The sequence below is a fragment of the Engystomops pustulosus genome, chromosome 2 (genome assembly GCF_040894005.1).
Source record: "Engystomops pustulosus chromosome 2, aEngPut4.maternal, whole genome shotgun sequence".
NCBI lineage: Eukaryota > Metazoa > Chordata > Amphibia > Anura > Leptodactylidae > Engystomops > Engystomops pustulosus.
In genome coordinates, this window is record NC_092412.1 from 281,080 (window position 1) to 307,348 (window position 26,269).

Genomic DNA, 26,269 nt, shown 5'->3' on the forward strand with positions numbered 1-26,269 from the left:
CTATACTGCTGAGCCTCTCCTGTGTGCTGACCTCTAGCTTCACCGACTACGATTCCTGCCTGCTCCTCTGTACTGCTGAGCCTCTCCTGTGTGCTGACCTCTAGCTTCACCGACTACGATTCCTGCCTGCTCCTCTGTACTGCTGAGCCTCTCCTGTGTGCTGACCTATAGCTTCACTGACTACGATTCCTACCTGCTCCTCTATACTGCTGAGCCTCTCCTGTGTGCTGACCTCTAGCTTCTCCGACTACGATTCCTGCCTGTTCCTCTATACTACTGAGCCTCTCCTGTGTGCTGACCTCTAGCTTCACCGACTACGATTCCTACCTGCTCCTCTGTACTGCTGAGCCTCTCCTGTGTGCTAACCTCTAGCTTCACCGACTACGATTCCTGCCTGTTCCTCTGTACTGCTGAGCCTCTCCTGTGTGCTGACCTCTAGCTTCACCGACTACGATTCCTGACTGCTCCTCTGTACTGCTGAGCCTCTCCTGTGTGCTGACCTATAGCTTCACTGACTACGATTCCTGCCTGCTCCTCTGTACTGCTGAGCCTCTCCTGTGTGCTGACCTCTAGCTTCACCGACTACGATTCCTGCCTGCTCCTCTGTACTGCTGAGCCTCTCCAGTGTGCTGACCTCTAGCTTCTCCGACTACGATTCCTGCCTGCTCCTCTGTACTGCTGAGCCTCTCCTGTGTGCTGACCTCTAGCTTCTCCGACTACGATTCCTGCCTGCTCCTCTGTACTGCTAAGCCTCTCCTGTGTGCTGACCTCTAGCTTCTCCGACTACGATTCCTGCCTGCTCCTCTGTACTGCTGAGCCTCTCCTGTGTGCTGACCTCTAGCTTCACTGACTACGATTCCTTCCTGCTCCTCTGTACTGCTGAGCCTCTCCTGTGTGCTGACCTCTAGCTTCACCGACTACGATTCCTGCCTGCAGGTGCATGGAGAGGGCTGAGCCCTCTCCACAGCCGGTAAGTCTTTGCTGCATATTTCTAGCACTGATCGCGGGTGCTTTGCCGGCTGCTTCAAAAGGGGCGCCGCCATCTTGTCGAGGATCGCCGCTCCCCGTGACGTCACGGGGGAGCGGCGATCCGTCGCCATGGTAGTGTCGGGTCTCACGAAGACCCGAAGCTACTTCGACTTAACCCATGCATTACAATGTGCTATCAGCTATCAGAACATTGTAATGAATGAGGAGGAAAATCCCCATATACTGCCATAATAACGGTTCAATCGCACCCAAAGTCGAAAATGGCACTTTTTTTACCATTTAAAAAAAAATAATTTTATAAAAAGTGATCACAAGGTCAAACAGTCCTAAAATTGATAACATTGTAAACGTCATCAAAATCCGCAAAAAAGGACACCACCCACGGCTCCGTACAGCAAAGTATAAAAACGTTATTAGCGCCAGAAGATGGCAAAATCCCCCCCAAAATTTTTGTACAGGAGGTTTTAATTTTTGTAAACGTATGAAAACATTATAAAACCTATATAAATTTGTTATCCCTGTGATCGCACCGACCCTAAGAATAAAGTAGACCTGTCATTTGGGGCGCTCAGTGAAAGCCGTAAGATCCAAGCCCACAAGAATACGGCACAAATGTATTTTTATACCAATTTCACTGCATTTGGAATTTTTTTCCCGCTTCCTAGTACACGGCATGGAATATTCAATACCGTCTCTATGAAGTGCAATTTGTTCCGCAGAAAATAAGCCGTCACACAGCTCTGTACATGGAAAAATAAAAAAGTTATGGATTTTTGATCATGGGGAGTGAAAAATGAAAATGAAAAAACAAAAAAATTTTCATTTAATTGGAAATTGGTTTGTGTAATTATGTAAGACAATTAGTATGAAACCAAACCTGGAGGAAAGGCTGGAAATGACTCCAGAGAGGAGGACAGGGGATTCTGTGCCATTTCTGACATTATAAGTCATGGAGCTCCCTGACTCTCAGACAATGGTCTTCTGTGAGGTCCCTGCATCCCCGAATAAGTAGATAATGCAGGCTCCCCATCACCTCCAGAATCCCACCCTCAGCCTCCCTGAGGAGGAGAGCTTATCAAAGGTGAGGTCCTCCAGGCCCCTCTTTCAACTCGTCATCGCTCAGTAGCAAAATCAGCTGCCAAAGAAGGACCAAGGGTCACCACAGGAACCTGAGGCTTCCCCAATTCTCTGCCTCTTTGCTGTGCTCTAAAAAACCTTTTCCACACAGGACCCTTAGGTCTCCCACCGCTGCTTGTCACCTCCACAGCAGGTGAACCTCATGGCTCTCTTCCCCCTAAGGTCCTGTCCACAGGTGGTCCTGAGAAGGTCCTGTCTGAAAGTGTGACCGAGATCACTACACAGGTACCATACAATGTTAACGTTAGTTTAAGACAATGTGGCTCTGACTTACTCAGCACTTTGTGGCCCCGATTCATACGCGTGCAGAAGATGAACTTCATCAGGATGTAGACATGGGTGAAGAAGATGAATGGTGGAGGAGCCGCTGGACGCTCATTGTATTCTTTTATCAAACCAAGGCGCTGGAACTTCCAGACCTGATCCGCATGACTCTCAATTTCTGCAAAAGTGTAACTAGACAAGAGGCAAAGCCAATGAGAAGATCTGATCCACAACCAAGCCTGGAGGAAAGGCTAGAGATAACTCCAGAGAGGAGGACAGTAGGGCAGATGAATATGATGCACCTACCTAAACATGGCAATGAGAAGGTTGAGCAGAAGAATGTTTGCTAGGAGGAGATACAAGCACATCAGTATGATGGTCAGCCACTCGGGGAAGAGGGCAGTGCCATTTTCATTATTGTAGACACATTTCGGCATGGTGGGGTCCGTCCCATTCTGGGAACATTTTGTTGGGTCAAAGTTCAAACCTGAAAACAATTAAATGAAGTTTACTGCCTCTGCTAAGCCGATAGATCTATCTCCTTCTTTCCATCAGTCATGTCACTTACTGTCCACATCAGATGGAATCTGTCCAAAGAGGGTCAGGTATGGACCATAAACTACATTCCGAAAGATCCAGTACAACCGCTCCTCATTTGTCACAAGAATTGCCTGCTTAGCCACGCCATAGGATACAATCCAAATGGCGAGAAGGAACAGGAAGAAGAAGATGTCCATGACCTGTGGAAAAGAGAGCGACTCATTAAAACGTAGGACGTCATTGTCCATCGGGGATATCGGTCACCTTTGGAGATTACTCACCATTCGGCGGAGAATAATGATCTTTGGTCCAAGGACTTTGCTCACAATAAAAATATGCATGAAACGAATGCAGAATATCATGTAGTCCAGAGACAGGAAGACACGACCCAAGTAAACAGTATTTGTGCTGACCAGCCTAGAAGATGAATGAGGTTCATTTTACCATCCTGAGACCACAGGGTCCTATTTTGCCCAAAATAAGTGGAATACCCCTATTTTTCTTTACTTCAGTTACTCTCTTCCTGACACCATCACTAGTGACTCTTTTCTTAGATTATATCACTGTCGATAATTTCATTCCTATAATCCCTGATACTTGATGCTCCCATTGGCTTTAACACCCAGGAACCAGACTGAGGTGCAGAACACCAAAGATAGCATAACATTGTAAGGTAACCCAACGATGGCATGGGTCATTACAGGCAGAAAGATCTATGCTGAAAGGTCAAAATGGTGAATGAGGGACATAAGAGACTCTCCAATGAATTCTCCAGTCTCAGTATTTGAGCATCTGTCGTGGGGGAAGTGCTCCCTCACACTAGGCTTTGAGTTTGGAGCTTAGATCTTTTTATCTGCAGATGTTCCGCTTGCTTCCATGTACTAAGGGGAAACCAAGGAAACTTTTGAGCTGGACATAAACATTGACTAAGCAACTCGGGACCAGAGAAACACCAGAGACTGGACCAGAGAGACAGCAGAGACTGGACCAGAGAGACAGCAGAGACTGGACCAGAGAGACACCAGAGACTGGACCAGAGAGACAGCAGAGACTGGACCAGAGAGACACCAGAGACTGGACCAGAGAGACACCAGAGACTGAACCAGAAAGACACCAGAGACTGGACCAGAGAGACACCAGAGATTGGACCAGAGAGACACCCAAGACCGGACCAGAAAGACACCAGAGACTGGACCAGAGAGACACCAGAGACTGAACCAGAGAGACACCAGAGACTGGACAAGAGAGACACCCAAGACCGGACCAGAGAGACACCAGAGACTGGACCAGAGAGACACCAGAGACTGGACCAGAGAGACACCAGAGACTGGACCAGAGAGACACCCGAGACTGGACCAGAGAGACACCAGAGACTGGACCAGAGAGACACCAGAGACCGAACCAGAGAGACACCAGAGACTGGACCAGAGAGACACCAGAGACTGGACCAGAGAGACACCAGAGACTGGACCAGAGAGACACCCGAGACTGGACCAGAGAGACACCAGAGACTGGACCAGAGAGACACCAGAGACTGGACCAGAGAGACACCAGAGACCGGACCAGAGAGACACCAGAGACTGGACCAGAGAGACACCAGAGACTGGACCAGAGAGACACCAGGGGGCTCTAGTGCCCACACCTTGTATGTCCGATGGCATTAACTACCCGCAATCTTCATGGATCTAATGTGTCACATGGGCCTGTAGTCCTCACCTGCAGACCAGCCCCACAATGAATAGCAGCAGGGCCACAGTGTCCACCTGGTTCCAAAACTCTGTGATATATTGGACAGATTTCAAGACAAATCCACGCTGGTCTGGATCGTAAAATAACTGCAAAACAGATAGTAGAGAGAAACTACTATAAGGAGAGAAACAAGAAATTACACGTTTTGAGGAAGAAGAACCAAGATTCAGATGTGACCACATTGATGTCAAAGCTCCGTAGCAGAGGAACCATACCTGCCGCAGCTCCTCACACAAGATGGTGAAGACCCAAGCATACAAGAGATATTCTCTCCAGGACGGATATGTCTGGAAATCCATCATCAAGACATAAGCGAAGATCCAGAGGAAGCCGATATATGATACCACATTGTAATAGAACTTGACTATTGGAGCGTTATAGAAAGCCATGAATTTCCACAGGCAGCTGTAGGGTTCAGGCCTAGAGACAAGACATCAGCATCAGAAATAACCCCACACACGGTCCTACGAGAGCTCATCCACAGGCTTTGTATTGGCAGCTGAATAAAAACTTGTGAAGAAAGCTTGGGATGGCGGGTCACTAAGGGTCTGCTAGCACCAGGTATCTGCTCATTCCTAAAATAACAATACATGTCCTATCCTCTGGATATGATCCATTCAACCTTCTTAGTGTGAGGGGGCTCGGATCTATATTGTGTTTTTATGTTATTTTTTTGATTGTCTTCCTAGTTTTTAAACCCCTGTAACAATCCCCCATAGTGACAGACTTCAGGTCTACCTCTCTCTTGATCTTCAGGGCCGTAACTACAGCGGTAGCACCCATAGCGGCTGCTATGGGGCCCATAGTGTCAGGGGGCCCTGGCATCCGAGCTGACACTAAAGAATGGGGAATGAGTCGGGAACACAGATAAGAAATGGTTGGGGGGAGGGGATGGCAGGACCAGGAATCTCTTATCTCTGGCTTCCCGCCATATGTGCCTCCTGGGAAAAGAAGACTACCTGGTGAAGGGATAAGGGGGCCCCATTCAGAAGTCTGCTATGGGGCCCAGCCTCTTCTAGTTACACCCCTGATGATCTTGTACATATGGGCAACACCCATAGATTTGGCCACATTGTAATTAGAAGCTTCTCAGCCTGGGCTACCTAGATGTGATATAATCTGGGCATTAGACTCTATCATCTGTATTATCATCTGTTAGGGGATCGGTAAAGACCCCCCCATAGCCCCCACCCCAGCTCTATAGCTCTGGCTGATTAGTGTAATGGACACTATGGAAGGTAAAACAAAGGACAGGTCCTATATCTTCTGACCACCACTGATAGGATCCTGCACCCTCACCCCCGGTGCCGCAGTTTCCTGGTGTTCCTCTGTTCCGGTCGGTTTCTTATGCTCCGTCGCTCATTTGTGATTCCTTCAATCCCATCCTGGTTGGTCACATATCCTTTCCTATAATATATCAGGGCGCTCCGTTACAACGTCATCCAATTAATGGGGAGAGAAGTAATGTGGTTATGTGGGGTCAGACCTACCTGAATGTGATGAGACCACTGTAGATGAGCGGGAAAAGTAACATACACAGAATAATCTGGAAGAAACCGTTGTCCACAGACAGCCTCCCCCACCAGGTCTTCGTGAGGAACGTCTGGAGAGAAGAAGATAAAAACCTTGTATGTGCCCTTCAGAACCTAAAGACACTGCATGACCCCATCATGGCACCCGTCATGGGTATCAGCACCTAAGGCACCGCAATGGCCCACATTCATCAAAACCAGTTCAGTGACTCTGGCGCCCCCTGAACTGCTCCAGCAGAGGGCACCATCTTGTTTTGGAGGCCCTAACATAGAGCGTGCAACACAATTGAGGCGGACATTGAGGCAGTGAAGTCTTAGAAGTACTTGGGTGTCCTCTAAAACAATAAACTGGAGTGGGCAGAGAACATAAAAGCACAAAGGGTCAAAGCAGGTATACCTGCTGAGGAGGTTGAGGGCATTCGGAGTGCAGTGTAACGCTGTGAATTTCCCCCCTGTGAGACTAAGGGTACATTCACACGCGGTATGCCCATCGTGCGGGCATACCGCCGTGTGCTGGAGAGGAGAAGGAGGCAGCCCCTCCTCCCTCCATAGAGAATAGCGGCACACGGCCGCACACACGCCAAAAGATAGAGCATGCTATATCTTTTTGCGGTGTGCGGGCCGGATCGGTGCTACACAATGGTGGCACCGTATCTGCGCCGCGCCGCTATTGCCGTCTATGGGGACGTACATGCAGACGGCCATGTGAATGTGCCCTAATAAAGGATTATCTTATCTTATAACAGATTCCGCTGGATCATTATTTATAAGTAGCAGTAATTAGCAGCCAGTTGCTAACAATCAAGTGTCCTTTGTGATTGATGATCAGTCAGTGTGACCACCTATGTAACAGCAGAAGCTCTGAATATTGCTGATCTGGAGCATGAGGTGTGTAACTACAATGTGAGGAGATTCAGCAGCAATGTTCTTTGAGAGGACCCTGTTGCTGCCATCAATCTGAGAAGGTGATATGGATGTTTTTTTCATTTCGTTCATCATTCTACAGGAGATTATTCACAAGTAAAGAACATTCAGGGCAGCGGACAATCTCCTCAGAAGTGGGGGTCCCAGCAGAGTCACTCCTTGGTCTTACCATCCACTGCTCAAAACCCCAAGAGCCATATCTGGGACACAACTGGTTATTTACCGGTTTATGAGCATGCAACAAGACGGAACTGAATATGGCGGGACGGCTGAAGATCTAAGTAAACAAGTAGACTTCTGGAACAATACCCAGTGGGGTGACCATTATGCACAGCGCCACATCTGGTGGAGACCACACACAGCACACAGTGGGGGAGAGAGTGATTGGAGCCTGTACCATAGCCACAGGCCTCGGGAACCGTGCAGCCATTGACCACGACCTCCTCTCTATCCTGTATTATTGTCATCTGATGCCATCTATCCAACAGCTAAAGTCTGGCAGCCAGTTTGTCCAATCTTATAACCTCGTTATCTTGGCAATTGGTTTAGTCGCAGGATGAGCCTCAAAGATACAACCCCAAAACCATCACATCGTGTTGGGTATCAATGTGGGGTTTGGGATATTGTATAACACAAAAGAAACAGGTAATTCTAGAGGTCGCCATAGACAGGAGAGCAATGAAGGAGTCTGGCCGGTGACAGTGGAACTCCAGGGTATAGAGGCACATACAAAGGGACATCCTGGAGAAGTATACGATGCTGTTCTAAGCTCTGTAGGCAGTTTAGTATTCATAAGGGAAGTGAAAGACTCCCTTTCAGGAGTTCATCAAGTTAAGGAGGGCCAATAAGAAGGGGCTTTGTCCATAGATCCAGAAATTGGCCTTACTGAGGCTGGAGATGTTCAGGCCTCAAAGGGTCATAGAAATAAACCAAATCTTGTCACCGAAGAGTTTACTGCTAATGGTCAAGAGCAGAGGAGGAGGAGGAGCTTCATGAAGAAAATGGAGTTCTCCGGTGTGAAGGGAACTGTGGGACACATGGATGGAGTCCATTGCACAATCTCCAGAAGACCTGAGACACGTTCAGAAGTCAAAGATGGCAGCCAGCCAACCTATGGCCTGTCCACAGTAGGGACTGCTGGGATTGTCCATGGAGCTGTACAATATTGTGTCCATATGTACAGAAGAAGACAACACACAGTTGTGATTATGTGGAACCACCGCCCCTCCCCAATTCCTCCCTTGTTACTCTCTGCACACGTTATGTAAGATGTTTGGGCGGCTTGTAAAGTCACTCACCTGCACTCCTCCTTGAGACATAAAGTTTTGGGCTTGGGATTCCTGAGCGAGTTCTAGGGTGGTCGTCTTACCCCATTTAGGCGAAACTCGGATAAGGAGAATTTCTGCTCGTTTTTCATCATATCGATAACATTCAGAGAAGACTCCTGTTCAGAGACACAAAGACAAACAGTAGATAACACATGGCGGAGGAGACCTCACCAGACCAGGGGTGGTCATCAGTCTCACCCACTGCCCGATCCTCATAGACATCTGCCAGGGCCTTCATTTCACTTCTGTTCTCACTATCCTCCTCTTCTTTAGAGAGGGCCTTCAGGATTTTGGTGCAAACTAAAGCTCCTGCGATACAGTCATGACCCTGTGGAAAAGTAGAAGATAATCCAATACATTAATCTGAATCCAGATATTTCTGCAGTTTGTCCATCAGAATAAAGAGAAGAGAATATTCCTACAGGTTTGTAAACTTTGTTTTGGAGGTCATACACAATACTGAGCCTGATCAGGAGCATGCCGAGGTGTTGTAGAGAGGTCATACAGGCACATGGAGGCCACACACAATACTGAGCCTGATCAGGAGCATGCCGAGGTGTTGTAGAGAGGTCATACAGGCACATGGAGGCCAGACACAATACTGAGCCTCATCAGGAGCATGCCGAGGCATTGTAGAAGGGTCATGAAGGCACATGGAGGCCACACACACTACTGAGCCTCATCAGGAGCATGCCCAGGTGTTGTAGGGAGGTCATACAGGCACATGGAGGCCACACACAATACTGAGCCTCATCAGGAGCATGCCGAGGTGTTGTAGGGAGGTCATACAGGCACATGAAGGACAAACACAATACTGAGCTTCAGCAGGAGCATGCCGAGGTGTTGTAGCGAGGTCTTACATGCACATGGAGGTCACACACAATACTGAGCCTCATCAGGAGCATGCCGAGTTGTTGTAGGGAGGTCATACAGGCACATGGTGGCCACACACAATACTGAGCCTCATCAGGAGCATTCCGAGGTGTTGTAGGGGGGTCATAGAGGCCCATGGTGGCCACACACAATACTGAGCCTCACCAGGAGCATGCCGAGGTGTTGTAGGGAGGTCATACAGGTACATGGAGGCCACACACAATACTGAGCCTCATCAGGAGCATGCTGAGGTGTTGTAGGGAGGTCATAGAGGCACATGGAGGACAAACACAATACTGAGCCTCATCAGGAGCATTCCGAGGTGTTGTAGGGGGGTCATACATGTACATGGAGGCCACACACAATACTGAGCCTCATCAGGAGTGTGCCCAGGTGTTGTAGGGAGGTCATACAGGCACATGGAGGACAAACACAATACTGAGCCTAATCAGGAGCATGCTGAGGTGTTGTAGGGAGGTCATACAGGCACGTGGAGGCCACACACAATACTAAGACTCATCAGGAGCATGCCGAGGTGTTGTAGGGAGGTCATACACAATACTGAGCCTCATCAGGAGCATGCCCAGGCATTGTAGAAGGGTCTTACAGGCACATGGAGGCCACACACAATACTGAGCCTCATCAGGAGCATGCCGAGGTGTTGTAGGGAGGTCATACAGGCACATGGAGGCCACACACAATACTGAGCCTCATCAGGAGCATGCCGAGGTGTTGTAGGGAGGTCATACAGGCACATGGAGGCCACACACAATACTGAGCCCCATCAGGAGCATGCCGAGGTGTTGTAGGGAGGTCATACAGACACATGGTGGCCACACAAAACTATGCAAGTGGCAGCACAATCAGGACATGATAAACTCATCAACATAGGGAGAAATTACCAAAGTCCAGATTATATCTGCAAGCTCTGCCCGATTCTGGACGATGCACCATATAAGAAGATCCCTCTTAGGATGCTCCAGATGCTGAGTTGACTTTTTCATGGCCGCCACTTTGCCATTCATCTGAAACGTAAGAAAGACGCTGCATGTGACTTCAGTAATGCAGGAGCTTGATGGGTCAGTTAGAACTTCTTCTAGAGAACTGGCCAAACATAATCAACACTCATCATCTCCTGGGTACAGAATTACCATCTACTGTACATAGTATGAAGTGGTGGATGCAGTTACCAATAATAAAGGTGGGAACATCATCCTACATTCTGTCACCAAGCTCAGAGCATTTACCTTGATGTTGACTTGACTGCGGACTTTGCGAGTCTTCCCTTCTGGGTATAACTGTTCAGATAGATCTCCCAGTAGCTCTTTCAGGACACGGGACACATGATGTAGCTCAATGGTGGATTCTACTTTTGCTCTTGACCCTTCCCCAGTTACCATTCTCTCCAACTTGCTATGAATTAGACTGGTAGAGTCTGTGTTATTGTACAGGTACGTGAGCGTCTCCCAAGTGACATATTCTGACAGACTCACTCCGTGTTCCAGGAAGAGGCGGACAAACAACGGCTTATCCTCAATCAATGAGAGCGTCAGGCAAGGGTACAGATCCGAGGGCTGGAAGACAGAAAGCTCATCCTCAGGCACATAACTGAGATGGCTCTGAGATCCCCTGAGATGGCTCTGGGTGGACCTCTGAGGGTAACTAAAAGTTTTCATCTTGAAGTGTTTCCATATGGAACATAACTCTTTTTTCATTTTTGCATGTAAAGTTATTGGACCCCTGAAAGTTACGATCGTTAGGTAATCAGTCTGCTAACTCTGATTGATGAACAATGTAGCATATGAGGCAACAAGAGAAGAAGAAGTAGAAAGCCCCTGGTGCAGCAGAAGTCCCAGTGGACATTGTGGGTGGGAGATTCAGCTTGACTAAGATCTTACCTTCCAAGTCCAATCTTCAGTGAAGATCTGTGTCTCAGCAATATCCGGCCTGTTCCAGGACACGGACAGTTTTAGCTGGTGATCCCAGTTTTCTTGTCCATAATTGTCAGCGCTGTGAGATGCTGAAAGACATGGACACTTGTCATCATTACCAAGCTGGGAGTTAGATCTTTCATGGATATGACCCATGCCTCATACCCACTGGCTTCAGATATCATATTATTTGGTTTAGTGGGACGCTACTCCAGGACATAACTTGTCCAACTCCTTACTAAACGTATTTAAGATGAGGTCGGGCAGTGGGGACTTGTAGGAAGCTTCTATGTAAACTTCAGAAAAATACAAGATAGTATGTGGAGTATTTCAATGACTTTGGATATAGTGGTCTAGGACGGGGGAACCTCCATTTCTCCCATTTTAACGCATTCCATGAACAATGTCCAATATAATGACCACACATGCAATTAAGCAAAAATAGATTTCTTTACTTCAAATATTTCAACGTATACACTCTTAATTCAAAGTGTTAATCTGTCCCATAGTAAAAGACACCATAGTAAATACAATTTCTCAAGTTCAGCTTGTAAAAATAGTAACTAGGATCCGAGGAGTCTATTCCATGTTCTTGGTATCTTATAAACCATGATTTCATCCCTCCGGATATATTCAATTATACAGAATTTAGACTCACGGTTAGTTGGATCCCAGGGCAGAGACGCTAACTCCTTTAGACGCCGAGCAGCGGTCTCGTGAGCGCCATGTTTAGCTGTGACGTTTCGAGGGACACGCCCCCTTCCTCAGACATGACGCGCTCTCCACCGTTCACGTAAGTTATAGTCACCGAAACCGGAACCTCTTAAACATACACCTTGATATATATAAATAATTAAAAACATTACATCTGTTGTATCTAATACACAGCTTGGCTTACCTTACACATTAACTTTTTAGTATTTCTCTTATAAGAAGATATTAAAGATACAATCTTCATTTAACCCTTTCGGGCTCTTTGTCTCCAATTTACAGATCCAATAAACCTCTCTTTGTAAAAGGCGTTTCCTTATTTGTTCTCTATCATTTCCAAATACCTCTTCTAACACCATCCATCTCAATTCTGATAATTGATGTCTACATTCTTTAAAATGTTGCGCAACTGTAGTTTCCCCATATTTTTTCTTTTCTAATGTTCCTTTAGCTGTTTCTATTTCTTGTTTCCCATACATTCTGATAGCTGACCGATGCTCATTTACTCGAATTTTAATTTGCCTTGAAGTTTGCCCTACGTACATTTTGCCACATGGGCATTTTAGTGCATAGATTACGTTTTTGCTATTACATGAATGCCAGCCTTTAATTTCTATGTTTGTGCCATACAACGGGTGTGATAGTTTTTCACCTTTAATGATAGAGTTACAATTTTGGCATGACAAGCAAGCATGAGTTCCATTTCTCCTGGCTTGTAAGAACTGTTGTTTATTCTGTTTATTTTTACAAATATCTGCCCGTATTAAGCGGTTAGCAAGTGATTTATCTTTCTTGTAAACAAATCTAGGTTTACACTTAAACAAATGCCCATATTGTGGATCGTATTTTAACATACTCCAATGTTTTAAAATAACTTTTTTGATCAACGAAGAGTGATTATCATATGTGGATATGAATAGATGGTCTTTATCTTTTTTCTGATTGACATTAGTTTGTCTGAGTTTTTTCCAGTCTTCCTGTGCTACTTGTTCCCTTACTTTAATAAGTTCTTTCCTACTGTATCCCTTTTCCACAAATTTTTCCATCATTTTTTTACTATGTATATCATATTCTATGTCATCGTTACAGATGCGACGTGTTCTTAAAAATTGACCCTTAGGGATCCCTCTAAAGGTTCCTGGATGGTGAAAACTCGATCTGTTTAAAAGGTTATTTTTATCTGTTGGTTTAGAATACAGTGTAGTAACAAGTTTACCTTCTTTCAATATTACATTGACATCAAGATATTGTATATTGGTGGAACTATATTCAGCCGATAATTCTATCAATGGATGGCATTGATTAAGATATTGTACCCATTCCTTTAGTTCAGACTCCGTACCTCCCCACGCCACAAACACATCGTCCACATAGCGTAGCCAGAGGACGATGTGTCTGCCGAGCGGGTGTGTGAACAGGGTCCTATCCTCAAAAGTAGACATAAAAATATTAGCGAAACTAGGAGCAACAGGGGACCCCATCGAGGTCCCCTGTAATTGTAAATAATATTCTGTTCCAAATCTGAAATAGTTCTTTTTGAGTATCATTTCCAGTAATGTCATAAGGAAACCTATCATAGAATTAGACAACGCAGGATTATCACATAATTTTTCTCTGACGGCGTGTATACCCTCATCAGTTGGAATATTTGTGTACAGACTCTTGACATCCATAGTGCACAGAATTTGTACACCACTGAGGTCAAGGGTCTGTACATTCCTCAAAAATTCACTTGTGTCTTTAAGACATCTTGGTAGTTTTTGTACTATTGGTTGTAGGAAGCTGTCTACATAGATAGCCAAGGGGTATAAAAGGGACTCAATCCCCGAGACTATAGGACGTCCCGGGGGCGTTTCTAATTTTTTATGTATTTTAGGAAGTAGATACAGTATTGGTACCCTTGGATAGCTACTTGTCAGACTCCCTTTCACCGATTCAGTTATTATTGCAGAAGTGACAGCGTCATCAAGCACTTGGTCAATTTCTTTTTTAAAAATACTAGTAGGGTCTCCATTTAATTTTCTATAAACGTTAATGTCAGCTAGTTGGTTCAATGCCTCATTAGTGTAAGCTGTTTTGTCCCAGACAACTGTCGCCCCTCCTTTGTCCGCCCTTTTAAGGACTATACTATCATCGTTTGCTAAATCCCTAAGTGCTTGGTGTTCTGCTCTAGATAAATTATGTTTTTTCTTTTGTACATTATCCCATTTTTCATATATTTCCCGTATCACTATCTGTTGGAAACTATAATGTAAATTGGAGATAAAGAGCCCGAAAGGGTTAAATGAAGATTGTAACTTTAATATCTTCTTATAAGAGAAATACTAAAAAGTTAATGTGTAAGGTAAGCCAAGCTGTGTATAAGATACAACAGATGTAATGTTTTTAATTATTTGTATATATCAAGGTGTATGTTTAAGAGGTTCCGGTTTCGGTGACTATAACTTACGTGAACGGTGGAGAGCGCGTCATGTCTGAGGAAGGGGGCGTGTCCCTTGAAACGTCACAGCTAAACATGGCGCTCACGAGACCGCTGCTCGGCGTCTAAAGGAGTTAGCGTCTCTGCCCTGGGATCCAACTAACCGTGAGTCTAAATTCTGTATAATTGAATATATCCGGAGGGATGAAATCATGGTTTATAAGATACCAAGAACATGGAATAGACTCCTCGGATCCTAGTTACTATTTTTACAAGCTGAACTTGAGAAATTGTATTTACTATGGTGTCTTTTACTATGGGACAGATTAACACTTTGAATTAAGAGTGTATACGTTGAAATATTTGAAGTAAAGGAATCTATTTTTGCTTAATTGCATGTGTGGTCATTATATTGGACATTGTTCATGGAAGCTTCTATGTACCCTTCTCTGAAGAACACTGACCCTTAAGAAGAGCTTGTAGGATAGCCACATCCATTCCTTGATCCCCTACTTTCTCTTCCCGTAAGATCGTCAACAGGGATCCCATTCGCACAATGTCTTGAATCTGTTGAAGAGAAATCAGGAAAATTGGAGAAAATCTATAGGAAGTGAGCCAATGTCCAGGTATATCCCACAGTTGGTGGGCTCAGCTTGTTACTCACCTTCTTGGTCCACATGATGATCTGAGGTTCAGTGAAAGTGTCATAAGTGTCCTGAAATAGGTTCCGTAGCTTGTCCTTAATAAGAGAGATGGTTATCTTCGAAGAACTAAGATTCACCACTTGTGCGATGATGTCAGCAACACGACCAGAGCCCTCCACTATGACACACGGCGTGTTATTGCACATGGAGTTGTAGATTGTCTGGAGACAGATCAAATATTGACTTGACATGGTGGAAAGGACCAATCCAGAAATGACCATTGGTCTGTTATGTTAGGAATCTTATCTACTACCATGATGAAAAGACACAGTAGCCCAGATCTATCATTGTGTCTGCGCCAGTTTTCTGTGGATCTTGTATTTATAAAGTGTCTGCGCCAGTTATGTGTCGCGGCTGCTCTGGGTCCGACAAGACAGAAACGTGTGCGGCTGAAGGGGCGTCAGGTGCAGAGTCGGACCTGTACTCTGTATAGTAAAGGTGCATCAAGAATAAGATGGTGCACACTTCCCCAGCGATGCCGGGACGGCCAGATAATGGAAGACATTATGGAGGAACAGATTACACTACTCTTGATAAATCTGAGCCAGTAACTGAGAAACAAACCAGATTCGGATAACTGAATGCTGCTTCTAGGAGCCAAACCTAATCTACAACATATCCATGGATGTGTAAGACCTGGAGACACGTAACATGTACGTTATCGCGTTGACAGTAAAGATTCTGCACTTGTAGTCAGACAGGAAATATAACTTCAGAATACAAGGCACCAGTTAAGCCAAAGTCCTAGTTATAGCTACTGTTCATCTAGATCTAAGAGGGAATGATGCAGCCAGTAGTGGATTAATAAAGGTGGTTTGGGCGGTAACCCGGGGCCCAAACCTGCTAGGGGCCCATGGCCACCAAAACTACCCACCAAGTGTTCTTCCTCGCTAAAACCTAAGTCTTTCTTTGCAGGTCACAAGCTTCTACCTGGAAGTCAAGTGTGGACAGGACAAGAGGCCAATCATCCTTATCTGGTGTGGGGTCCTCACCTTCATTGTTAGGGTTACTTAGAGGAACACTAACTCTGTTTACAGTAGGAAAAACTAAAATAGAAACTAGTCCCGAGCTTCAGAGGGATCTGAGGTAAAGGAAATGTCAAGTAAAATTCACAACAACAAGAGATGTTTTCGCATGGAATTACTGGGATACGAGAAGATACGAGGAGATGTTCCTGGTACTTACATCCAGGGTTCCTGGGCCTCCTTCCAGCACCACACACACAATAGGAATCTTCAATGCAGTCCCTTAAAAAAGACAGAGAGACACTTTGGTGACAGAGGCTGAAGAGGAACCCTAACATAAGGGCATTTCCATATCTCATCATGTGATACGTAGGTTTCCAGGGAGGTCAGAGGTAACCATTACAGCACGAGAATCGTAATACACTGCCCTCCAGTCATTATTTCCCCACTACAATATTCATTATAATAGAACACAAGGACTTCAGATGTGGAGAAACAAACTGTCCTCGTACTTGTAAGAACATGGAGCAAGTGACCTGCTCCACCTCAGGACAAAGGACGGAAAGTTCTGATGACTTCCATTGGAAATCACCAATTCGGAGAACGGCCTCAAGGACTTGTGGACCATGGGGGTGTATAGCTCATCTATATGCTCACACAGCTATACATTAGACATATACAGTAATTCATGGCAGAAGGGGCATTATTGGAGCCCAATGTTCCCATCCAAATCAATCCCATTAGAGTCGCCATGGGGGCTCCACTGACCAGGAATGAGGGGTCTTGTATTGGTCCCATCCTCTATGTCCATATGCATGGAGGTCGAGTCATTACGTTTCTAGGCTGTGGGTCTACTCACCTCCTTTCTGCATTGTTTGTTGGGAGATGTATCTTTCTAGTCGAGTTCTCAGAGGGATTTCCACTCCATACTTCTGATTTGTTCCATCATCCACGAGAATAAAGTGTGTGTGGTTGTTATCCAGACAGCACAATGATCCTTGAGAGCCTTCATCCATTGGGTACAGTGCTGGGGCCCCACCCTGTGCAAGGAGGGTGCAGGTATACATAAGTACACGGGGACGTCTTGGATTCCTTGCCCTGTACCTCTGGATCACTACGTGAAGGAGATCCATTCTACATTCTCCCATTTTCAGCTGTATCACTGTACCCTAAGGGGTCACTAGTACTAAGATGAGGTCAAAATTGGGGGAATTACAAATACAATTAAGGAACAAAGTATTGGACTCAGAAATAAGAGCCAATGGAGCCGTGGATTATAGGCCACGCTACGGATTTATTAGTACAAAGTTACTAGTGACGAAACCCTGGGGTCAGGGATGGGAGGGTTAATATTGAAGGACATTACAGTTATTATCGGAACCCATAGTCGTCACTTCCTTCTGTTCTCCTGTTGGGTAAGTCATGGTCTGCATTGTGGCCTCACCTACCTCTGGATGACTGGTAGATTAAGGGACTCCTGAGGTCACAGAGTACTTACCGCTTCACTCAGCAGGTATTCTCTGTTGTGGACAATTCCCCAGGTGGCAATGCCAATGAGGACAATCTCTGACCCCTCCTGGTCTCCACTGAAGTCTCGTATGGCCTCTCCCACGTGCTTCATGACCCCAGCGTGGGTCCCTCCTGTGATGATCCAGGCTCCTGTATAGGGGAGCACATATTATTATAGAGCAGCAGTAATTCCCACAAGGAATCAGGGGGTCACATACATTACATTAAGACAAGAACAAATACAAGAGCAAAATACAAGATCAGGGATAAAACAAGTGGAAGGGGGACCCTGAGGGATGGAAGGTTTGGTGAGTGGGGGACAGTCTGGCACATTTAGGTAGAGAGTTCAAGAGTGTGGGGGAAGCACGGGAGACGTCCTGGAGACATGAGAAGAGCAGATGGTAATAAACAGAAGCTGAAGGTCCTGTGAGGAGATTACGTGTGGATGGTATTGGCTGATCAGATCTATGGAGGAGACATGGTGTGGGCGGCTTTTATCCTGAATTTATTATATAATGGGAGATAAGGAGGGATTGGAGGGTGTTGGAGAGTTTCCTGGGAGACCACAGAGAAGAACATTGCAGTAGTCCAAGCAAGAGATGATGAGGGCATGAACTAGTAACTAGGATGAGAGAGGTGCGAGAGATCTTATTGAGATGGAAGCGGCAGGTTGTAGTAAGGTGAAGAGGCGAGGCCTGAGGTCCGGAGAGGCGTTTGGTGTTTTAAGGATTTATATGCACATTTTTCTCTATTTTTGTAAATACTTAATAAAACTCCTTTTATCTTTATACTTGAGTGATCTGCGCAATCTATTCGTTCTATTATATGAACCATGACAGATTCCACAAAAAGAAGCGACCTCCAATGAGTGACTACAAGGATAATATACAGGGCCTTATGCACCAGGCAACACATGAATTTGTTCTTTTACTTTTTGTTGTATTTTATTGTGTCTATGGGCACAGGTGAGAACATGCCCCATCTCTTTTCCTTAATTCTGTCAGAAGCCCATGACCTGAGGCATATGGATGTGAGACACCATCTCCCCTGTACTATGTCCTGTCAGGAGCCCATGACCTGAGGCATATGAATGAGAGACACCATCTCACCTGTACTATGTCCTGTCAGAAGCCCATGACCTGAGGCATATGGATGAGAGACACCATCTCCCCTGTACTATGTCCTGTCAGGAGCCCATGACCTGAGGCATATGGATGAGAGACACCATCTCCCCTGTACTATGTCCTTCCAGGAGCCCATGACCTGAGCCATATGGATGAGAATCACAATGTCCCCTGTACTATGTCCTTCCAGGAGCCCATGACCTGAGGCATATGGATGAGAGACACCATCTCCCCTGTACTATGTCCTGTCAGGAGCCCATGACCTGAGCCATATGGATGAGAATCACCATCTCCCCTGTACTGTGTCCTGTCAGGAGCCTATGACCTGAGCCATATGGATGAGAGACACCATCTCCCCTGTACTATGTCCTGCCAGGAGCCCATGTCCTAAGCCATATGGATGAGAGACACCATCTCCCCTGTACTATGTCCTGCCAGGAGCCCATGACCTGAGCAATATGGATGAGAGACACCATCTCCCCTGTACTATGTCCTGTCAGGAGCCCATGACCTGAGGCATATGGATGAGAGACACCATCTCCCCTGTACAATGTCTTACCAGGAGCCCATGACCTGAGCCATATGGATGAGAATCACCATCTCCCCTGTATAATGTCCTTCCAGGATACCATGACCTGAGGCATATGGATGAGAGACACCATCTCCCCTGTACTATGTCCTGTCAGGAGCCCATGACCTGAGGCATATGGATGAGAGACACCATCTCCCCTGTACTATGTCCCGCCAGGAGCCCATGACCTGAGCCATATGGATGAGAGACACCATCTCCCCTGTACTATGTCCCGCCAGCAGCCCATAACCTGAGGCATATGGATGAGAATCACCATCTCCCCTGTATAATGTCCTTCCAGGATACCATGACCTGAGGCATATGGATGAGAGACACCATCTCACCTGTACTATGTCCTTCCAGGAGCCCATGACCTGAGGCATATGGATGAGAGACACCATCTCCCCTGTACTATGTCCTTCCAGGAGCCCATGACCTGAGCCATATGGATGAGAATCACAATGTCCCCTGTACTATGTCCTTCCAGGAGCCCATGACCTGAGGCATATGGATGAGAGACACCATCTCCCCTGTACTATGTCCTGTCAGGAGCCCATGACCTGAGCCATATGGATGAGAATCACCATCTCCCCTGTACTGTGTCCTGTCAGGAGCCTATGACCTGAGCCATATGGATGAGAGACACCATCTCCCCTGTACTATGTCCTGCCAGGAGCCCATGTCCTAAGCCATATGGATGAGAGACACCATCTCCCCTGTACTATGTCCTGCCAGGAGCCCATGACCTGAGCAATATGGATGAGAGACACCATCTCCCCTGTACTATGTCCTGTCAGGAGCCCATGACCTGAGGCATATGGATGAGAGACACCATCTCCCCTGTACAATGTCTTACCAGGAGCCCATGACCTGAGCCATATGGATGAGAATCACCATCTCCCCTGTATAATGTCCTTCCAGGATACCATGACCTGAGGCATATGGATGAGAGACACCATCTCCCCTGTACTATGTCCTGTCAGGAGCCCATGACCTGAGGCATATGGATGAGAGACACCATCTCCCCTGTACTATGTCCCGCCAGGAGCCCATGACCTGAGCCATATGGATGAGAGACACCATCTCCCCTGTACTATGTCCCGCCAGCAGCCCATAACCTGAGGCATATGGATGAGAATCACCATCTCCCCTGTACTATGTCCTGCCAGGAGCCCATGACCTGAGCCATATGAATGAGAGACACCATCTCACCTGTACTATGTCCTTCCAGGATACCATGACCTGAGGCAAATGGATGAGAGACACCATCTCCCCTGTACTATGTCCCGCCAAGAGCCCATAACCTGAGCCATATGGATGAGAATCACCATCTCCCCTGTACTATGTCCTTCCAGGAGCCCATGACCTGAGGCATATGGATGAGAACCACCATCTCACCTGTACTATGTCCTGCCAGGATACCATGACCTGAGGCATATGGATGAAAGACAGCATCTCCCCAGTACTATGTCCTTCCAGGATACCATGACCTGAGGCATATAGATGAGAGACACCATCTCCCCTGTACTATGTCCCGCCAGGAGCCCATGACCTGAGCCATATGGATGAGAATCACCATCTCCCCTGTACTATGTCCTTCCAGGAGCCCATGACCTGAGGCATATGGATGAGAGACACCATCTCCCCTGTACTATGTCCTGTCAGGAGCCCATGACCTGAGCCATATGGATGAGAGACACCATCTCCCCTGTACTATGTCCTGCCAGGAGCCCATGACCTGAAGCATATGGATGAGAGACACCATCTCACCTGTACTATGTCCTGTCAGGAGCCCATGACCTGAGGCATATGGATGAGAGACACCATCTCCCCTGTACTATGTCCTGTCCGGAGCCCATGACCTGAGGCATATGGATGAAAGCCACCATCTCCCCTGTACTATGTCCTGTCAGGAGCCCATGACTTGAGGCATATGAATGAGAGACACCATCTCCCCTGTACTATGTCCTGTCAGGAGCCCATGACTTGAGGCATATGAATGAGAGACACCATCTCCCCTGTACTATGTCCTGTCAGGAGCCCATGACCTGAGGCATATGGATGAGAATCACCATCTCCCCTGTACTATGTCCTGCCAGGAGCCCATGACCTGAGGCATATGGATGAGAGACACCATCTCACCTGTACTATGTCCTTCCAGGAGCCCATGACCTGAGCCATATGGATGAGAATAACCATCTCCCCTGTCCTATGTCCTTCCAGGAGCCCATGACCTGAGCCATATGGATGAGAGACAACATCTCCCCTGTACTATGTCCTTCCAGGAGCCCATGACCTGAGGCATATGGATGAGAATCACCATCTCACCTGTACTATGTCCTGTCAGGAGCCCATGTCCTGAGCCATATGGATGAGAGACACCATCTCACCTGTACTATGTCCTGCCAGGAGCCCATGACCTGAGGCATATGGATGAGAGACACCATCTCCCCTGTACTATGTCCTGTCAGGAGCCCATGACCTGAGCCATATGGATGAGAACCACTATCTCACCTGTACTATGTCCTGTCAGGAGCCCATGACCTGAGGCATATGGATGAGAGACACCATCTCCCCTGTACTATGTCCTGTCAGGAGCCCATGACCTGAGGCATATGGATGAGAACCACCATCTCACATGTACTATGTCCTTCCAGGAGCCCATGACCTGAGGCATATGGATGAGAGACACCATCTCCCCTGTACTTTGTCCTTCCAGGAGCCCATGACCTGAGGCATATGAATGAGAGACACCATCTCCCCTGTACTATGTCCTGCCCGGAGCCCATAACCTGAGGCATATGGATGAGAGACACCATCTCACCTGTACTATGACCTGCCAAAAGGCCATGACCTGAGGCATATGGATGAGAGACACCATCACCCCTGTACTATGACCTGACAAAAGGCCATGACCTGAGGCATATGGATGAGAATCACCATCTCCCCTGTACTATGTCCTTCCAGGAGCCCATGACCTGAGGCATATGGATGAGAGACACCATCTACCCTGTACTATGTCCTGCCAGGAGCCCATGACCTGAGCCATATGGATGAGAGACACCATCTCCCCTGTACTATGACCTGCCAAAAGGCCATGACCTGAGGCATATGGATGAGAGACACCATCACCCCTGTACTATGTCCTGCCAGGAGCCCATGACCTGAGCCATATGGATGAGAGACACCATCTCCCCTGTACTATGTCCTGTCAGGAGCCCATGACCTGAGGCATATAGATGAGAGACACCATCTCCCCTGCACTATGTCCTTCCAGGAGCCCATGACCTGAGGCATATGGATGAGAACCACCATCTCCCCTGTACTATGTCCTTCCAGGAGCCCATGACCTGAGCCATATGGATGAGAATAACCATCTCCCCTGTACTATGTCCTTCCCGGAGCCCATGACCTGAGCCATATGGATGAGAGACAACATCTCCCCTGTACTATGTCCTTCCACGAGCCCATGACCTGAGGCATATGGATGAGAATCACCATCTCACCTGTACTATGTCCTTCCAGGAGCCCATGACCTGAGCCATATGGATGAAAGACACCATATCCCCTGTACTGTGTCCTGACTGTGTCCTGTCAGGAGCCCATGACCTGAGTCATATGGATGAGAGACACCATCTCACCTGTACTATGTCCTATCAGGAGCCCATGACCTGAGTCATATGGATTAGAGACACCATCTCTCCTGTACTATGTCCTGTCAGGAGCCCATGACCTGAGGCATATGGATGAGAGACACCATCTCCCCTGTACTATGTCCTGTCAGGAGCCCATTACCTGAGGCATTTGGATGAGAATCACCATCTCCCCTGTACTATGTCCTGCCAAAAGGCCATAACCTTAGCCATATGGATGAGAGACACCATCTCCCCTGTACTATGTCAAGTCAGGAGCCCATGACCTGTGGAATATGGATGAGAACCACCACCTCACCTGTACTATGTCCTACCAGGAGACCATGACCTGAGGCATATGGATGAGAGACACCATCTCCCCTGTACTATGTCCTGTCAGGAGCCCATGACCTGTGCCATGTGGATGAGAACCATCATCTCCCCTGTACTATGTCCTGCCAGGAGCCCATGACCTGAGCCATATGGATGAGAGACACCATCTCCCCTGTACTATGTCCTGCCAGAAGCCCATGACCTGAGCCATATGAATGAGAGACACCATCTCACCTGTACTATGTCCTGTCAGGAGCCCATGACCTGAGGCATATGGATGAGAGACACCATCTCCCCTGTACTATGTCCTTCCAGGAGCCCATGACCTGAGGCATATGGATGAGAGACACCATCTCCCCTGTACTATGTCCTGTCAGGAGCCCATGACCTGAGGCATATGAATGAGAGACACCATCTCACCTGTACTATGTCCTGTCAGAAGCCCATGACCTGAGGCATATGGATGAGAGACACCATCTCCCCTGTACTATGTCCTGTCAGGAGCCCATGACCTGAGGCATATGGATGAGAGATACCATCTCCCCTGTACTATGTCCTGTCAGGAGCCCATGACCTGAGGCATATGGATGAGAATCACCATCTCACCTGTACTATGTCCTTCCAGGAGCCCATGACCTGAGCCATATGGATGAGAATCACAATGTCCCCTGTACTATGTCCTTCCAGGAGCCCATGACCTGAGGCATATGGATGAGAGACACCATCTCCCCTGTACTATGTCCTGTCAGGAGCCCATGACCTGAGCCATATGGATGAGAATCACCATCTCCCCTGTACTGTGTCCTGTCAGGAGCCTATGACCTGAGCCATATGGATGAGAGACACCATCTCCCCTGTACTATGTCCTGCCAGGAGCCCATGTCCTAAGCCATATGGATGAGAGACACCATCTCCCCTGTACTATGTCCTGCCAGGAGCCCATGACCTGAGCAATATGGATGAGAGACACCATCTCCCCTGTACTATGTCCTGTCAGGAGCCCATGACCTGAGGCATATGGATGAGAGACACCATCTCCCCTGTACAATGTCTTACCAGGAGCCCATGACCTGAGCCATATGGATGAGAATCACCATCTCCCCTGTATAATGTCCTTCCAGGATACCATGACCTGAGGCATATGGATGAGAGACACCATCTCCCCTGTACTATGTCCTGTCAGGAGCCCATGACCTGAGGCATATGGATGAGAGACACCATCTCCCCTGTACTATGTCCCGCCAGGAGCCCATGACCTGAGCCATATGGATGAGAGACACCATCTCCCCTGTACTATGTCCCGCCAGCAGCCCATAACCTGAGGCATATGGATGAGAATCACCATCTCCCCTGTACTATGTCCTGCCAGGAGCCCATGACCTGAGCCATATGAATGAGAGACACCATCTCACCTGTACTATGTCCTTCCAGGATACCATGACCTGAGGCAAATGGATGAGAGACACCATCTCCCCTGTACTATGTCCCGCCAAGAGCCCATGACCTGAGCCATATGGATGAGAATCACCATCTCCCCTGTACTATGTCCTTCCAGGAGCCCATGACCTGAGGCATATGGATGAGAACCACCATCTCACCTGTACTATGTCCTGTCAGAAGCCCATGACCTGAGGCATATGGATGAGAGACACCATCTCCCCTGTACTATGTCCTGTCAGGAGCCCATGACCTGAGGCATATGGATGAGAGATACCATCTCCCCTGTACTATGTCCTGTCAGGAGCCCATGACCTGAGGCATATGGATGAGAATCACCATCTCACCTGTACTATGTCCTTCCAGGAGCCCATGACCTGAGCCATATGGATGAGAATCACAATGTCCCCTGTACTATGTCCTTCCAGGAGCCCATGACCTGAGGCATATGGATGAGAGACACCATCTCCCCTGTACTATGTCCTGTCAGGAGCCCATGACCTGAGCCATATGGATGAGAATCACCATCTCCCCTGTACTGTGTCCTGTCAGGAGCCTATGACCTGAGCCATATGGATGAGAGACACCATCTCCCCTGTACTATGTCCTGCCAGGAGCCCATGTCCTAAGCCATATGGATGAGAGACACCATCTCCCCTGTACTATGTCCTGCCAGGAGCCCATGACCTGAGCAATATGGATGAGAGACACCATCTCCCCTGTACTATGTCCTGTCAGGAGCCCATGACCTGAGGCATATGGATGAGAGACACCATCTCCCCTGTACAATGTCTTACCAGGAGCCCATGACCTGAGCCATATGGATGAGAATCACCATCTCCCCTGTATAATGTCCTTCCAGGATACCATGACCTGAGGCATATGGATGAGAGACACCATCTCCCCTGTACTATGTCCTGTCAGGAGCCCATGACCTGAGGCATATGGATGAGAGACACCATCTCCCCTGTACTATGTCCCGCCAGGAGCCCATGACCTGAGCCATATGGATGAGAGACACCATCTCCCCTGTACTATGTCCCGCCAAGAGCCCATGACCTGAGCCATATGGATGAGAATCACCATCTCCCCTGTACTATGTCCTTCCAGGAGCCCATGACCTGAGGCATATGGATTAGAACCACCATCTCACCTGTACTATGTCCTGCCAGGATACCATGACCTGAGGCATATGGATGAAAGACAGCATCTCCCCAGTACTATGTCCTTCCAGGATACCATGACCTGAGGCATATAGATGAGAGACACCATCTCCCCTGTACTATGTCCCGCCAGGAGCCCATGACCTGAGCCATATGGATGAGAATCACCATCTCCCCTGTACTATGTCCTTCCAGGAGCCCATGACCTGAGGCATATGGATGAGAGACACCATCTCCCCTGTACTATGTCCTGTCAGGAGCCCATGACCTGAGCCATATGGATGAGAGACACCATCTCCCCTGTACTATGTCCTGCCAGGAGCCCATGACCTGAAGCATATGGATGAGAGACACCATCTCACCTGTACTATGTCCTGTCAGGAGCCCATGACCTGAGGCATATGGATGAGAGACACCATCTCCCCTGTACTAT

The 26,269-nt window shown here is 47.4% G+C and overlaps 1 protein-coding gene across 2 annotated transcripts in view; it reads right to left on the reverse strand.

Moving 5' to 3' along the window:
• The window catches only part of LOC140117120 (transient receptor potential cation channel subfamily M member 2-like), a 132,169-nt gene that overhangs the window by 39,076 nt on the left and 66,824 nt on the right, over nucleotides 1–26,269 (reverse strand). For both annotated transcript variants that reach the window (XM_072133557.1, XM_072133556.1), the window contains exons 6-23: nucleotides 17,566–17,726; nucleotides 16,927–17,107; nucleotides 16,288–16,349; nucleotides 15,063–15,263; nucleotides 14,863–14,965; nucleotides 11,236–11,357; nucleotides 10,585–10,911; nucleotides 10,240–10,362; nucleotides 8,663–8,792; nucleotides 8,435–8,580; nucleotides 6,171–6,283; nucleotides 5,980–6,087; nucleotides 4,896–5,100; nucleotides 4,648–4,766; nucleotides 3,213–3,348; nucleotides 2,960–3,131; nucleotides 2,698–2,878; nucleotides 2,402–2,583 (exon numbers count right to left, since the gene is read on the reverse strand). In XM_072133557.1, coding sequence (XP_071989658.1) covers nucleotides 2,402–2,583; nucleotides 2,698–2,878; nucleotides 2,960–3,131; nucleotides 3,213–3,348; nucleotides 4,648–4,766; nucleotides 4,896–5,100; nucleotides 5,980–6,087; nucleotides 6,171–6,283; nucleotides 8,435–8,580; nucleotides 8,663–8,792; nucleotides 10,240–10,362; nucleotides 10,585–10,911; nucleotides 11,236–11,357; nucleotides 14,863–14,965; nucleotides 15,063–15,263; nucleotides 16,288–16,349; nucleotides 16,927–17,107; nucleotides 17,566–17,726 — 2,772 coding nt within the window. The remainder of the gene's footprint in view (nucleotides 1–2,401; nucleotides 2,584–2,697; nucleotides 2,879–2,959; nucleotides 3,132–3,212; nucleotides 3,349–4,647; nucleotides 4,767–4,895; nucleotides 5,101–5,979; nucleotides 6,088–6,170; nucleotides 6,284–8,434; nucleotides 8,581–8,662; nucleotides 8,793–10,239; nucleotides 10,363–10,584; nucleotides 10,912–11,235; nucleotides 11,358–14,862; nucleotides 14,966–15,062; nucleotides 15,264–16,287; nucleotides 16,350–16,926; nucleotides 17,108–17,565; nucleotides 17,727–26,269) is intronic.